General features: G+C 53.9%; 1 protein-coding gene across 1 annotated transcript in view; it reads right to left on the minus strand.

Annotated features, from left to right (window-relative positions):
• Positions 1–14,799, minus strand: part of RAB40B (RAB40B, member RAS oncogene family) — a 43,968-nt gene extending 29,169 nt beyond the window's left edge. Inside the window, exon 1 of the mRNA XM_030827145.1 lies at positions 14,538–14,799. Within this exon, the coding sequence (XP_030683005.1) occupies positions 14,538–14,679 (142 nt within the window). The 5' untranslated portion in view covers positions 14,680–14,799. The remainder of the gene's footprint in view (positions 1–14,537) is intronic.
• Positions 14,800–15,357: the final 558 nt, after the last annotated feature.

Consider the following 15,357-nt stretch of genomic DNA (forward strand, 5'->3'; position numbering starts at 1 on the left):
ACTTACTATATATTTAATCAACACAGTATGGTACTGGTATAAAAAATACATGAATAGAAAAATGGAACAGAATTGAGTCTAGAAATAGGCCCACACAAAAATGGCCAATTGATGTTTGACCAAAGTGCAAAGCCCATACAATAAAGAATAGTCTTTTCAACAAATGCTGCTGGAACAATTAGACATCCCTGTGCAAAAGTAACGAATCTCAATCTATACCTCACACTATATTAAAAAACGAACCCGACTGGGCACAGTGACTCATGCCTGTAATCCCAGCATTTTGGGAGACTGAAGCAGGCAGATCATGAGGTCAGGAGATTGAGACCATCCTGGCTAACAAGGTGAAACCCCGTCTTTACTAAAAATACAAAAATTAGCTGGGTGTGGTGGCATGCACCTGAAATCCCAGCTACTCGGGAGGCTGAGGCAGGAGAATCGCTTGAACCCAGAAGGCAGGGGTTGCAGTGAGCTGAGATCGCGCCATTGCACTTCTAGCCTGGCCAAGAGAGTGAGACTCTGTCTCAAAAAAAAAAAAAAAAAAAATGACAATGAGATACCACTGCACACCTATGAGTGGCTAACATTTAAAAAAACAAAACCAAAGAATGTTGACAATTGAAACACTCACACACTGCTGACAGGGATGCAAATGGTGTGGTCAGTGTGGAAAACAGTTTGGCAGTTTCCTATAAAGTTAATCATTCATTTATCATATGACCCAGCAACTCCACCCCTGGATATTTACCCAAGTGAAATAAAAACAAGTTCGCTCAAAAATGGGTACATAAACGTGTACAGTGGCTTTCTTCATAGATCGCCAAAAGCTGGAAATCACCCAAACCCTCCCCAGAGGGCAGGTGGGTGATGGACTGTGGTTCCTCTCTACTGTCCCACAATCAAAAGCAATGAGCTCTTGGCGCACCTGACAAGTCAGATAGCCTCAGAGGCTCAGGGCTGCTGAGTGACAGGAGCCAGGCTCAAAGGCCTCTGAGATGCAGGCACATCGGAGGCTGAGGAGCTGGGGTTGGGGAGGGGCTGCCTACGAAGAGGCTGCAGAAACTACTGCATGGTGGAGGTGTTCTCCATCTTGACTGTGATGGTGCTCACACAACTGTAAGTCTTTGTCAAAACTCAAGAAGGGGCCAGGCACGGTGGCCCACGCCTGTAATCCTAGAACTCTGGGAGGTCGAGGTGGGCGGATCACCTGAGATCAGGAGTTCGAGACCAGCCTGGCCAATATGGCAAAACCCCATCTCTACTAAAAATAGGAAAATTACCCGGGTGTGGTGGCAGGCACCTATAATCCCAGCTACTTAGGAGGCTGAGGCAAGAGAATTGCTTGAATCCAAAGGCAGGGGTTGTAGTGAGCTGAGATCACGCCATTGCACTCCAGCCTGGGTGACGAGAGTGAAACTCTGTCTCAAAAAAGGAATAATAAAAAAAAAAGTCAAGAAGGGAGAAGTTTTACTGTAAGTAAACTATATCTCAATAAAACCAGAGAGGAAGCAGGAGAGGAAAGGAATGGGGAGGGGGAGAGAGGAGGGAGGGGGAGGGGAAGCGAAGACAGAAGGCAAAAGGAGGATGGGGAGGGAGGAGGAGGAGAAACACCATGGAAAGAGACAGCACACACAGTCGTTCTCAAATGTGGCCATGCACCTAAATGCAGATTCCTGGGGCCCCCTTAGAGTCACCAAGTCCTTCACTGCACACAGGGACAAAGCTTCAATGCTCCACCTCCAAGCACAGATGACCAGCAGAATGAGCTGTATAGCCCATAGGGTCCCACGGAGACAGCCCAGCAGTAAAACACTCAGATGGGGTGGGCCCCAGGCACCCGGCCTGCCTCCGGGGCAGGTCCTAGGGGCCCCTCCAGGGCCCCAGTCAACAGGAGCCAACAGAGCCAGGGGCTCCAGTGCTGAAGCTCTAAGAAGAGGGGACCCACAGGGTCCCTGGGTGCCCAGCACTTCCTTCATGAGAACGAAACTGTCCTCTCGGGTTACACCATCTATCTATACTGGGTTGAAGTGTCCCCCAAAGGCTCACATTCACCCAGAACTTCAGAATGTGACCTGATTTGGAAACAGGATTTCTTCTTTTTTTTTTTTTTTTTGAGACGGAGTCTCGCCCTGTCACCCACGCTGGAGTGTGATGGTGTGATCTCAGCTCACTGCAACCTCTGCCTCCTGGATTCAAATGATTCTCCTGCCTCAGTCTCACAAGTAGCTGGGATTATAGGCACCCGCCACCACACCCAGCTAATTTTTGTATTTTTAGTAGAGACGGCGTTTCACCATGTTGGCCAGGCTGGTCTCGAACTGCTGACCTCGTGATCCACCCACCTTGGCCTCCCAAAGTGCTGGGATTACAGGCATGAGCCACTGCACCCAGCCTTCTTTTTTTTCTTGAGACAAAGTCTCACTCTGTCATCCAGGCTGGAGACTGGAGTGCAGTGGCACGATCTCAGCTCACTGAAACCTCCGCCTCCCGGGTTCAAGTGATTCTCCTGCCTCAGCCTCCTAAGTAGCTGAGATTACAGGCACCTGCCACCACGTCCAGCTAATTTTTGTATTTTTAGTAAAGATGGGATTTCGGCATGTTGGCCAGGCTGGTCTTGAACTCCTGACCTCAAGTGATCCACCTGCCTCAGCCTCCCAAAGTGCTGGGATTACAGGCATGAGCCACTGCGCCTGGCCAAGGGTCTTTTCAGATGTAATCAACTTAAGATGAGGTCAAAATGAGTTAGGTGGGCCCTAAATCCAATGGCTAGTGTTCTTATAAGCACAGAGAGATTTGGGGACACAGACACCCAGGAGAGAAGGCTGTGTGACGACAGACAGCAGGGACTGGAACGGTGCTACCACAGGCCACAAAACGCCGAGGGCTGCCAGCAGCACCCCAGAAGTTGGGGGAGTCAGGAAGGGTCCCCGCTTAGAGCCTGCCGAGGGAGCATGGCCCAGGCAACACCTTCATTCTGGGCTTCTGGTCTCTAGAACTGAGAGAGAGTAAATCTCTGTTTCAATTTGTCCAAAAGCCACTTCACTCAGCAGCTCTGGAGCCCCCACCTTCCTCCACGCTCCTCCCGTCCAGCGCTGGGGGGAAGGATGCTCAGAGCTCAGGGGTATCAAAGACCCTCCCGTCCAGTGCTGGGGGGAAGGATGCTCAGAGGTCAAGGGCATGGAAGACTCTTGTTTGTGGGCCCCTCCCACACCCCTGATGATGCCCAGATCTGATGACGCTGTCCTCTGTGTCTCTCCAACGTCAAACCAACATGACGCGATTTGAACCCGTGAGTGTACCACAGCGTTCTCCCCTCAAACATACACGGCATCCTGAGCTGGAAGAAACAGACTTTATTTCCAGATGGATTTTATTAATCTAAGAGAAAATTTCATACTCTTCATACTTAACTATTTACTCTTTCCTATTAAGATAATAACTTCTGGCCTCATGTATTAGGGTCACTAGAGTTTAATATGTATATTTACGCCTCTGTAAACTTGTTTTTGCTTTTATTTTTAGTCAAACAAAATGCCAGTCCTATCACGAGTCACAAATGTAAATAACACACCAGTTGATTCAAATTCATGAGCAAACTTCACTGAGTCACATTTGGGGGAGGGTAATTATTAGCTGCCAGAGGTTGGGATACGTAATCCACATAAAGTAAAAACAGCCTGAGGCTCATTCCTAGCTGAGAAAACCCCAAGATCTGTTACAGTGGCCTCGTTGTTCTCCACTGACAGCTTTCTGGGGCTCTCTCTTCAGGACATGGCCGCCAGCTTCTGTGAGAGGTGCTGGCATCCTCGGAGAGACTGAGAAGTCAAGCACAGGGTTCCTGGATAACCAGCGCTCCTGATTGGCTGCCGACCACGCAGGGCAGGTGCCTCCAAGACTTTACGCCCCCAGCCAGGCGCGGTGGCTCATGCCTGTAATCTCAACACTTTGGGAAGCTGAGGCAGGAGGATCGCTTGAGCCCAGAAATTCAAGACAAGCCTGGGCGGCATAGCAAGACCCTCTCTCTACTAAAAATAAAATAATTAGCTGGGCATGGTGGCATGCACCTATAGTCCCAGCCAACTGGGGGGCTGAGGTGAGAGGACTGCTTGAGCCCAGGAGGTCAAAGCTCCATTAAGCTGTGATCACACCACTGCACTCCAGCCTGGGCAATAAGCCAGACCCAGTTTCAAAAAAGACTTTACATCCCTGAAAGTTGTTTCATGGTGCTGAGTGTCCATCAGTCCATCCTTTTTCTCTGCCAGTTAGGGCCCAAAATACACTAAGTCACCATCACACCCAGCTAATTTTTAAACTTTCTGTAGAGACGAGGTTTCCCTATGTTTCCCAGGCTGGTCTGAACTCCTGAGCTCAAGCGATCCCAAAGTGCTAGGATTACAGGTGTGAACCACCATGCCTGGCCCTCAATGACCACTTTTAAAAATTGTTTTGGGCCGGGTGCAGTAGCTCACGCCTGTAATCCCAGCACTTTGGGAGGCCGAGATGGGTAGACCACGAGGTCAGGTGTTCGACACCAGCCTGACCAACATGGCGAAACCCTGTCTCTATTAAAAATACCAAAAAATTAGCCAGGCGTGGTGGCAGGCACCTGTAATCCCAGCTACTCAGGAGGCTGAGGCAGGAGAAGTGCTTGAACCCGGGAGGCGGAGGGTGCAGTGAGCTGAGAACACACCACAGCACTCCAGCTGGGCGACGAAGCGAGACTCCGTCTCAAAAATAAATAAATAAATAAATAAACAAACAGTTTTGTTTGGGCCAGGTGTGGTGGCTCACGCCTGTAATCCCAGCACTTTGGGAGGCCAAGGCAGGTGGATTGCCTGAGGTCAGGAGTTCGAGACCAGCCTGGCCAACATAGTGAAACCCCATCTTTACTAAAAATACAAAAATTAGCCGGGCATGGTGGTGCACGCCTGTAATCCCAGCTACTCGGGACACTGAGGCAGGAAAATTGCTTGAACCCAGGAGGCAGAGGTTGCAGTGAGCCAAGATTGCACCACTGCACTCCAGCCTGAGCAACAGAGTGCGACTCTGTCTCAAAAAAAAATTTAAAAATTGTTTTGATAAAGTCTAGATCTCTAATATTTCTATGTCCAAGCCCTTTGGATGCTGTTGCTCTCTTCAGGTTTTTGTGTGTATAGAGCTAATTAAGCTGAAGAATCCTGGGAATAAAGTTTAAAATAAAGGTTAAAAACATCTCTGAATGTGGGCCGGGCACGGTGGCTCACGCCTGTAATCCCAGCACTTTGGGAGGCCGAGGCGGGTGGATCACGAGGTCAGGAGATCAAGACCATCCTGGCTAACACGGTGAAACCCCGTCTCTATTAAAAATATTTAAAAAATTAGCTGGGCGTGGTGGCGGGTGCCTGTAGTCCCAGCTACTCAGGAGGCTGAGGCAGGAGAATGGCGTGAACCCGGGAGGCGGAGCTTGCAGTGAGCCGAGATCGCACCACTGCACTCCAGCCTGGGCGACAGAGGGAGACTCTGTCTCAAAAAAAAAAAAAAAAAAAAAAATCTCTGAATGTGAACAGTACCCACAGCCAGCACATACCAGCTGATTCCACTGTTGCCTCTGACGCCCCTTGCCGCTCTCTTCACTCCAAATGCACCCAGCGTGGAACAGCCTGCACTCCTGGGGCAGGAAGAGCGGTGAGCAGGAATGGCTGGCAGGATGAGGCAGGACTGCGGGTCTGCCTGCTCCAGCTGCATCCACTGTGCACCACGGCAGTGCCTGGTGCCAGGCTGGTGGACAGCTTGGTGACAGGGGACTCAGGGGTGATGGGTGGGCCGCCAGCCCCCAGAGCTGACCCTCTCTCTGCCTGGAGAAACCTGGCTGGCTTGTTTTGAGCCTCTCCCAGCCTGTCACTGGAAATCAGGTTCACCTGGGGCTGGGGTTACAGAAGTAACGGGTCAAGCTAAAGGATGGTCATCAGGGCGGGGAGAGGACCCTGCAGGACACAGGTGAGGTGGGGCCGAATTAAGGGCTTCTAATGGGAAAACTTGATACAATGCAATGGTGTTATTTTCAAATGCATAGAAACGTTTATGACGCAATTTTTAAAACGCAGTGTATTTTAAAAATTAATTTGCTCACAAGTGGTACCGCAGGAGGTAAAGAAGTAGAAAACTGGCCGGGCACGGTGGCTCACACCTGTAATCCCAGCACTTTCGGAGGCCAAGGCGGGTGGATCACGAGGTCAGGAGTTCAAGATCAGCCTGGCCAAGATGGTGAAACCCCGTCTCCATTAAAAATACAAAAAATTAGCTGGACGTGGTGGTGGGCGCCTGTAATCCCAGCTACTCAGGAGGCTGAGGCAGGAGAATCGCTTGAACCCACGAGGCAGAGGTTGCAGTGAACCGAGATCGTGCCACTGCACTCCAGCCTGGGCGACAGAGCAAAACTTCATCTCAAAAAAAAAAAAAAAAAAAAGAAAGAAAAAGTAGAAAACCATCCCCTCCTTAAGGATTGCACTATAAAGAAGCAGGATAAAATATGATTTGACTTTCAGTTCAAACTTGAAAGTGATGACTTTATAAATCGTGTTTTAAATCTCGAGGTGGTTGCCAAGGGAAACCAGAAGAGTAGCTGTATCAAATGGCAAATCCACCTGTCTGCAGAATCAGAGGGAGCACGGAGTGTGCACATGTGTTCCCGGGGAGCAGAGAGTGTGCACACGTGTCCAGGGGAAGATCTGCAGAACTGGAGGGAGCACAGAGTGTGCACGTGTGTCCCGGGGAGCAGAGAGTGTGCACACGTGTCCAGGGAAAGATCTGCAGAATCGGAGGGAGATGGAGTATGCACACTTGTTCCCGGGGAGCAGAGTGTGCACGTGTGTCCAGGGGAAGATCTGCACAATTGGAGGGAGATGGAGTGTGCACGTGTCCAGGGGAAGATCTGCAGAATCGGAGGGACATGGAGTGTGCAGGTGTACCCCGGGGAGCAGAGAGTGTGCACGTGTGTCCAGGGGAAGATCTGCAGAATTGGAGGGAGACAGAGTGTGCAGGTGTGTTCCCGGGGAGCAGAGAGTGTGCACATGTGTCCAGGGGAAGATCTGCAGAATCGGAGGGAGATGGAGTGCGCAGGTGTACCCGGGGAGCAGCGAGTGTGCACGTGTGTCCAGGGGAAGATCTGCAGAACTGGAGGGAGACGGAGTGTGCAGGTGTGCCCCGGGGGAGCATGGAGTGGGCACGTGTGTCCCAGGGGAACATCTGTCCAAGGCAAAGAGGAAGGAGCAAACCCCAGCAACTGTGTCACTTTCTGTAACAGAGGCTCTGATGCTCCTCTCCGGGAAGAAAAGCTCCCTCAGTGGAGCCTTCTCCCAACATTAATCATTGGAAACAGAGGGGAGGGCCAGGCCCTGCACCTGCACCCTGGTTTGTCCATGCACCGTGTAGTCTTGAGGGAGTGGCTCACCCTTTCTGGGCCTCACAATATAACCTCTCTCAAGATGATTCCCCTCTCAGTAAGTGAGGGTTATCATTATTAGCTCTTAGCAAAAATGAAACAAAGGAAGAACAATGGGACTTTCATGCTGGGAAAAGGACACTGAAGAAAGAGCCAGGAGAAAGGATTGCAGAAGACAATGAAGCCCTCATGCTGGGGAAAAGGGTGGGAGGCAAGAGGTGGTGGCATCTGGTGTAGTTAATCCACCTCCCTCCCTGTCACTAATAAACATGTGCAAAAGGCCAGGCGCGGTGGCTCACGCCTGTAATCCCAGCTACTTGGGAGGCCAAGGCGGGAGGATTGCCTGAGGTCAGGAGTTCGAGACCAGCCTGACCAACATGGTGAAACCCCCGTCTCTACTAAAAATACAAAAATTAGCTGGGCATGGTACACCTGTAATCCCAGCTACTCGGGGGGCTGAGGCAGGAGAATCACTTGAAGGCAGAGGTTGCAGTGAGCTGATGTGGCACCATTGCACTCCAGCCTGGGTGACAGAGAGAGACTCCGTCTCAAAAAACAAACAAACAAAAAATGTGCAAAACGCAGAAAACTCAGCACTCAGAGAAGGGTCACAATCTGGTGTTGGAGACACCAGCTGGGGTGGCAGAAAGGCAGGGCCCTGCTGTGCCCCGACCGTATCCTGGGCCAGCCTGGTGACGCCTTCCTTCTACCCCTGCCTGGACAGAAATGGAACTTTCAAGGGGAAAGAGCCTGAACTGGGGACCCAGCTGCCAGACGGAAACGGGGTCCAGGCCACCAGGAACCAGGGGTACCAGTGTGTGTGAGGTGTGCTGCAGAACAGAAGACGCTTCCCTGGGTAACCGGCAGAGCAGGGGGCTCCGCACGGTCCGTGGACTCAGGTGACAGGCAGAGCAGGGGGCTCCGCATAGTCTGTGGACTCAGGTTACCGACAGGGTCCAAGATCCAAGAACTCTGCCCTCCAACTACAGACAAACGCCCAGGAGGGAGAATCCAGGCCTCGCTCACTGTATCAGAGCAAAGGGAACACCTGGGCACAGCTGCCTGAGCAAGGACAAGATGCATCTGACTGCCCTGGCCAGCACAGGGCATGTCCATCCACAGAAGACAGAGTCTGACCCGGGGCACACACGAGAGACAGACGGGCCAACGGTGCAGACGCAGACCCACAAGCGGGCTCCGGGCTGGGACAACGGTGGCCGTGCAATGCGGGGTGGGAGTGGGGGGCATCCAGCTGAAAAAAGTGCCTCTTGATCCCTGCCTCAGGCCTCACCCCAGCTGAGGCAGCCATTCATGTCAAAGGTAAAACGATGCTTGCAGAGAACATTTTTTTTTATCTGGGAGCAGCAAAGGTTTGTTAAACAGGACTCAAAGTCCTAACCACAAAACACTGATAATTTGGATTATGTTAAAATTAAGAGCTTCTGTTCATCCAAAAATACTATTAAAGGAGTGGAAAGGTAACGTGCAGATGAGAGCAGCTATCCAGGATCACACAGCCGACAAAGGACTCACAGCCAGAATCTATATTTTAAACACCCCTAGTGATCATTGAAAGAAATTCAACCTAAATGAAAAAACAGACATGAGACTTGGGCATTTTTCTTTGTTCTCTTTCTTTTTTTTGGAGACAGAGTCTCACTCTGTTGCCCAGGCTGGTGTGCAGTGGTGTGATCTCAGCTCACTGCAACCTCCGCCTCCCGGGTTCAAGTGCTTCTCCTGCCTCAGTCTCCTGAGTAGCTGGGACTACAGGTACCCGCCACCATACCTGGCTAATTTTTTTTGTATTTTTAGTAGAGACAGGGTTTCACCAAGTTAGCCAGGCTGGTCTCGAACTCCTGACCTCTGGCGACCCACCCGCCTCGGCCTCTGAAAGTGCTGGAATTGCAGGTGTGAGCCACCAGACCCGGCTGACTTGGGCATTTTTCAAAAGAGGAATTTCGCATAGACGTATGAAAAGGTGCTGAATTAGTCATCAGAGAAATGCAAAGGCAAACTACACACCACAGAAGGTCAGAGACAGCCCCGTGCTGGGAGGGAAGGTGACACAGCTGGGGCCTCTGGCTTTGCTGGTGGGAGCACAAAGGGAAAAGTGCTTTGGGAGAATCTGCTACAGGGAAATCTGTGCAGACATTTGCATGCCTGATTCACACGCATAGGTAACTTTCAACAGAAATGCAAAGGATGTGTTCCAGGAATGTTCATGGCAGAACAAGCCATAATAGTCAGAAACCTGAAACCACCCAAATGCCCGTCACCCGCAGGATGGAGAATAAATCATGGTAGAGTCACAAAAGGGATGTCACACACCATGAGAATTAACACCCCACAGCCTCACACAACATGGGAGAGTCTCATTCACATAGCAAGGGCCAGAGACACAGTCACAAAAGTGCACATAGGCCAGGCGCGGTGGCTCACGCCTGTAATTCCAGCACTTTGGGAGGCTGAGGCAGGCAGATCCCCTGAGGTCAGGAATTCCAGACCATCCTGGCTAACAAAGTGAAACCCCGTCTCTACCAAAAATACAAAAATTAGCCAGGCGTGGTGGCGCACACCTGTAGGCCCAGCTACTCGGGAGGCTGAGACAGGAGAATCGCTGGAACCTGGGAGGCAGAGGTTGCAGTGAGCTGAGATCGCACCACTGCATTCCAGCCTGGGCAACAGAGCGAGACTCCAACTCAAAAAAAAAAAAAAAAAAAAGGAAAACTCCAAAACTAAGAGAAAATTAGGAGACGAAAATAATGTCAAACAGCTAGAACAGTTTACTGAAATCAAAATTACCAACAAATAGGAAAGGCATAAGATAATCAGAAAAATTCAGGCTGCGCACTGTAGCTCACACCTGTAATCCCAGCACTTTGGGAGGCTGAGCTGGACAGATCACCTGAGGTTAGGAGTTCGAGACCACCCTGGCCAACATGGCAAAACCCCATCTCTACTTTTTTTTGAGACGGAGTCTTGCTCTGTCACCCAGTCTGGAGTGCAGTGGCGCGATCTCAGCTCACTGCAAGCTCCGCCTCCCGGGTTCACGCCATTCTCCTGCCTCAGCCTCCTGAGTAGCTGGGACTACAGGCACCCGCCACTGCGCCCGGCTAATTTTTTTGTGTGTTTTTAGTAGAGACGGGGTTTCACCATGTTAGCCAGGATGGTCTCAATCTCCTGACCTCGTGATCCACCCACCTCGGCCTCTCAAAGTGCTGGGATTACAGGCGTGAGCCACCGCGCCCGGCCGAAACCCCATCTCTACTAAAAATACAAAAACAAATTAGCCCAGCGTGGTGGCGGCACCTGTAATCCCAGCTACCTGGGAGGTTGAAGCAGGAGAATCACTTGAACCTGGGAGGTGGAGGTTGCAGTGAGCTGAGATCACACTACTGCACTCCAGCCTGGGCAATAGATTGAGACTCCATCTAAGAAAACACACACACACACACACACACACACACACACCTGGAAACTCAAAGAGTACATGCATACTAAAAGTTTAACACAAAACATTCAACTCTGAGACATGGTCTGGTTAAGCAGAAGAACTAAGAGACAAAAAGAAAGAATTCCTCAGAAATTCATGAAGGGAAGGACAAGCCTCCATATGGGGAAAAATCAGCCGACCTCAGGCTTCCCCGCAACACATGTGAGCCAGGGGATGGTGGAATGACAGCTGCAAAGTGTTGGGGAAGAAAATAAATCTAAGAGTATTATACCCAGCCAAGATATCTCTATATTGTTCAAAGATAAAGACCACGGGCAGACATTCTCAGACACAAAAAAACACTCAGGAAATACTCGAGTCCTTCTGAAAAAACAACTGATAATGAAATCTAGCTGATTAAGAGGGACCGCACAATGAACAGAGAAATGGTAAAAGGACTTTGGTGAGCACTGACTGTATTTACATGTTGAATTGATACTAAATTCTTGCGGGCACTACAGCCACAATACAGAAGCAAGGGCTATAAACCTGGACAACATAAAAATAACAGCCTGGGCTACAAAACTCAGGAGGAATTGGGTGGAGGGAAATGGAGTATGGAGTTACGAACGCCCTCATCTTTCTTTCTTTTTTTTTTTTTTTGAGACGGAGTCTCACTCTGTCGCTGGGCTGGAGTGCAATGGTGCGATCTCAGCTCACTTCACCCTCCACCTCCTGGGTTCCAGCGATTCTCCTGCCTCAGCCTCCCGAGTAGCTGGGATTACAGGCGCACGGCACCACGCCCAGCTAATTTTTGTATTTTTAGTAGAGATAGGGTTTCGCTATGTTGGCCAGGCTGGTCTCAAACTCCTGACCTCATGACCCGCCCACCTCAGCCTCCTCAAGTGCTGGGATTACAGCCGTGAGCCACCGCGCCCGGCTGCCCTCACCTTTCAATAACAAGCACCTATACTGTTTCTCAGTGAAATGTGTCATTAAAAAAGAAAAAAACATGGCCAGGTGCTGTGGCTCAGGCCTATAATCTCAGCATTTGGGGAGGCCAAGACAGGTGGATGGCTTGAACCCAGGAGGGTCAAGGCTGCAGTGATCTGCAATCACACCACTGCACTCCAGCCTGGGCGGCAAAGAAGACCCTGTCTCCGAAAAAATCAAAAACAAAACATAATGATCTCGACTTCTTACTATTTTTCAGAATATTTTTTCTTAACTCCAAAACAAATATTTAGTAAATCAAAAACCTGCAAGGGTTCACCCGTGATATCAGTTTTCTCTACAGCAGCTCGGGCCAAGTAGACAACAAAGCTCTTGATGGAAATTTTTTTTTTTTTTTTTTTTAAGACAGAGTTTCGCTCTCGTTGCCCAGGCTGGAGTACAATGGTGCGATCTCGGCTCACTGCAACCTCCGCCTCCCGGGTTCAAGCAATTCTCCTGCCTCAGCCTCCCGAGTAGCTGGGATTACAGCCATGTGACACCGTGCTTGGCTAATTTTGTATTTATAAGAGACAGGGTTTCTCCATGTTGATGAGGCTGGTCTCCAACCCCTGACCTCAGGTGATCGGCCCACCTTGGCCTCCCAAAGCTGGGATTACAGGTGTGAGCCACCGCCCCCGGCCCGGTGGGAGGTGTATTTTTAGCCTAAATCCTCCCTCCGTGTCAAGGAAAAGCCTTTATTACAAAGCATTGGTCCATTGTTTTGGGTCGTCCTCAGTTCAGCATGTAGCAACCAAAAGTCATGCAGCAGAAGCATCCCTGAGCCTCCGTTCAAACCAACCAGAAGGAAGTTTCACAAACATTCTGTGCGTGGCCCTTCTCACACACACCCCACGGCACTCACCTTCAATCAAACTCAACACTGTCAACCGTCTGCTCCCCCAAAACACACACAGCTCTTAAAGCGCCACATTCGTCTGGGCGTACACGTTGTTGGGTGCTTTTCCTGTAGTTCTGGCAGGGTTCATCCCTCACTGAGCCCAGACCCCGACGGCACCGTGCGGACAAAGCCCTGTCCTCCAGGCGCTCAATCTCCAGGGCAGCGCTGGCCCTCGGACTTTGCCACAGCGACATCCGAACTATCTAGAAATGCGACTAATGGAAGCTTTTTGTTTTCTTTCCTTCTAATTACAATTCCACAGCCACACGTGGCTCATGGCATCCTACTGGACACCACGTTCCTAGAGACCTGCCACCGAGCGGGGAGGGGGGTAGGACATGCGGGGGCAGCAGCGTCTGGGGACAGGTAGAGACGCAGGCTCCCCTCCTGCCCCACGGAGCACACTCTGCACCCACCGGCTGCCAGAGACTCCCCCGCGTGCTGCAGTTTAAGGAGGCCTCCGGGTGCTGGTCGTGAGCCCAAGCCCATCTCAGCTGCTCCCCCAAACTCTGCCCATTCCTCACCCCCTCCCCTAAGCTGAGGTGTAGCCAGGCACCTGAGTCCCATCCCACGCTCCACAGTCTCAGGCCACCCCCTCCAGCCGTGCCACACTCCCTTGGTCCCCACGCCGCCTGCCTGGAGCTGCCCTTAGGGGATAGCCTGCACCCTCTACCGGGCAGCCTCAGATCCCGCTTCCTCCCACCCTCTCCCGCAAAGTTCGTCTCTGGCAGGACCCTGGACCTGGGGCTTCCCAGACCCTTCCCAGGCCCCCAGAGCCGACAGGTCCTTCCCACCAAGACTCCATCTCTACGCCCGGCTGCCCTCCTCCGCCCAAGACCCAGAGCGGGTCTCTGTTGGAAGTGTGGGTTCAGCCCCGAGGCGTGGCAGGAAGGTGGGCACAGCGGGGCTCCTTCCACAGCCTCAGGGTCGGTCTCGTCCAAGCTGTTCCAGGGATGCGGGTGGGTGAAGGCCCCGCCTGCTCCTCACTCCCAGCCGAGGTGTTCGCCTCTGCGCGTTTCCCCCTTCTCCTGGGTTCCTGCCCCCGCCTTTCTTTCCCCGGAGCCGTCCACCCCCTCGCCGGGCGCCGGCTTTCAAGCCTCAAACTTGGGGGATCCCCGGGCTTCCCGCCTGGGAGCTCTGGGCGCTCCGGCCTCCCCTCGCCCTGGAACCCCCTCTCCGACCGCTGTCGTGGGGGGTCCCCTCTTCCGCACGCGAGTCACCTGCGCTCCTTCCTCTCCCCCAGACACGCGGGACCCCTGGCCTCGGGACCGGACCCTGGCCTCCCCTCCCCTCCGACCCAGGCGCAGACCCAGCACCTGGGCGCCTGCTCGCCGCGCTCCGCCCCAGGCACCCCGGAGCTCGCGTCCCCTCCCGCCCCTCCTGACCCCGCGGCCGAAAGCGCACGTGCGGACTCGAGTCCTCCCCGGGTCCCCACAGCGGCGGCCCCAGGTCGGGAGGAGCCCAGCGCCCGGCCCAGCCGCGGGCTCCCGCTGCGCGCAGACTGCGGAGAAGGATGGACACTGCGCCGCGGGGGCCTCGAGCGGAACCGGGGGTGCAACAGGGACGCCGCCGCACGAGGGCCAGGGCCGGGCGGAGAAAGGCCCGCCCGCCAACCGCGCTCCTCCTCAGACCCGCGCCCCCGGACCCGGACTCCTACCCTCCCCGGCGACGCGCCCCGGCCTCTTCTCGACCCCTGCCCGGTCTCGCGCCCCCGGACCCGGACCCCCTCCCCAGCCCCGCGCCCCTCCCCGGCCCCGCGCCCGCACCCCGGCGCGCCCTCCGCCCGCGCTCACCCGCCGGGTGGCCGTACGGGGACTCGGCCGCGCCGTCCTGCAGGCTCGCCAGGATCTCGCCCTTGCCCACGTCACTGTCGCCCACCAGCAGGAACTTGAGCAGAAAGTCGTAGGCCCGGACCGGGCTGCCCAGGGCGCTCATCGTGCCGGCCCGGCGCCCCCACCCATGCCCGGCCTGCGGGGCTGAGCGCAGAGGCGGTGGCCCGGCCCCGAGAGGCGCCGCGCGGGCCCCGAATCCTTGCTCGCCGCCGGCCCCGCCCCGCCCCGCAGCCCAGCGCTGACAGCGCGCAGCCCCGCCCAGCCCCGCCATTGGTGGACCGCAGTTGCTAGGGCATCTGCGCGCTTTCATTGGCGTGGTTGTCCGTCCATCTTACTCTCGTCACCGCCTTCTGGCTAACGCCCCCCCGCCCCTCCTGAAAGGACGCTGTCGCCGCAGCCAATGGAGGCCCGGAGACGGGGCAGGGGCGGAGCCAGAACAAGCCGGAGGCGGGGACTCTGCTCCCGCAGCCAATGGCGGGGCGGGGTGGGGGCGAACAGGGGGTGGGGCCGGGTGTTTACACTCTCGCGTGCGCCCGTGAGCGCCCCGAGCTCGCTCCCACGGTCGTCGGGTCTGCACGCCCCGAGTCGGGCGGGGCGAGGGGCGGCGCAGGGTCCCAGCGTGGGGCCTCCCCACCTGCCCACCAGGGAGACCTCGGGTGCCGGACCGGATGGGACTTGGGTCGGTCCAGTTCGCGGACGCGGCCGGAAGGCCCCCGCAGGCCGCCTCGCCGCAGGAGTCCCTGTCGCCGTAGAATCCAGGCTCGCCGTCTCTCCCCACGGT

The sequence above is a fragment of the Nomascus leucogenys genome, chromosome 14 (genome assembly GCF_006542625.1).
Source record: "Nomascus leucogenys isolate Asia chromosome 14, Asia_NLE_v1, whole genome shotgun sequence".
Taxonomy (NCBI): domain Eukaryota; kingdom Metazoa; phylum Chordata; class Mammalia; order Primates; family Hylobatidae; genus Nomascus; species Nomascus leucogenys.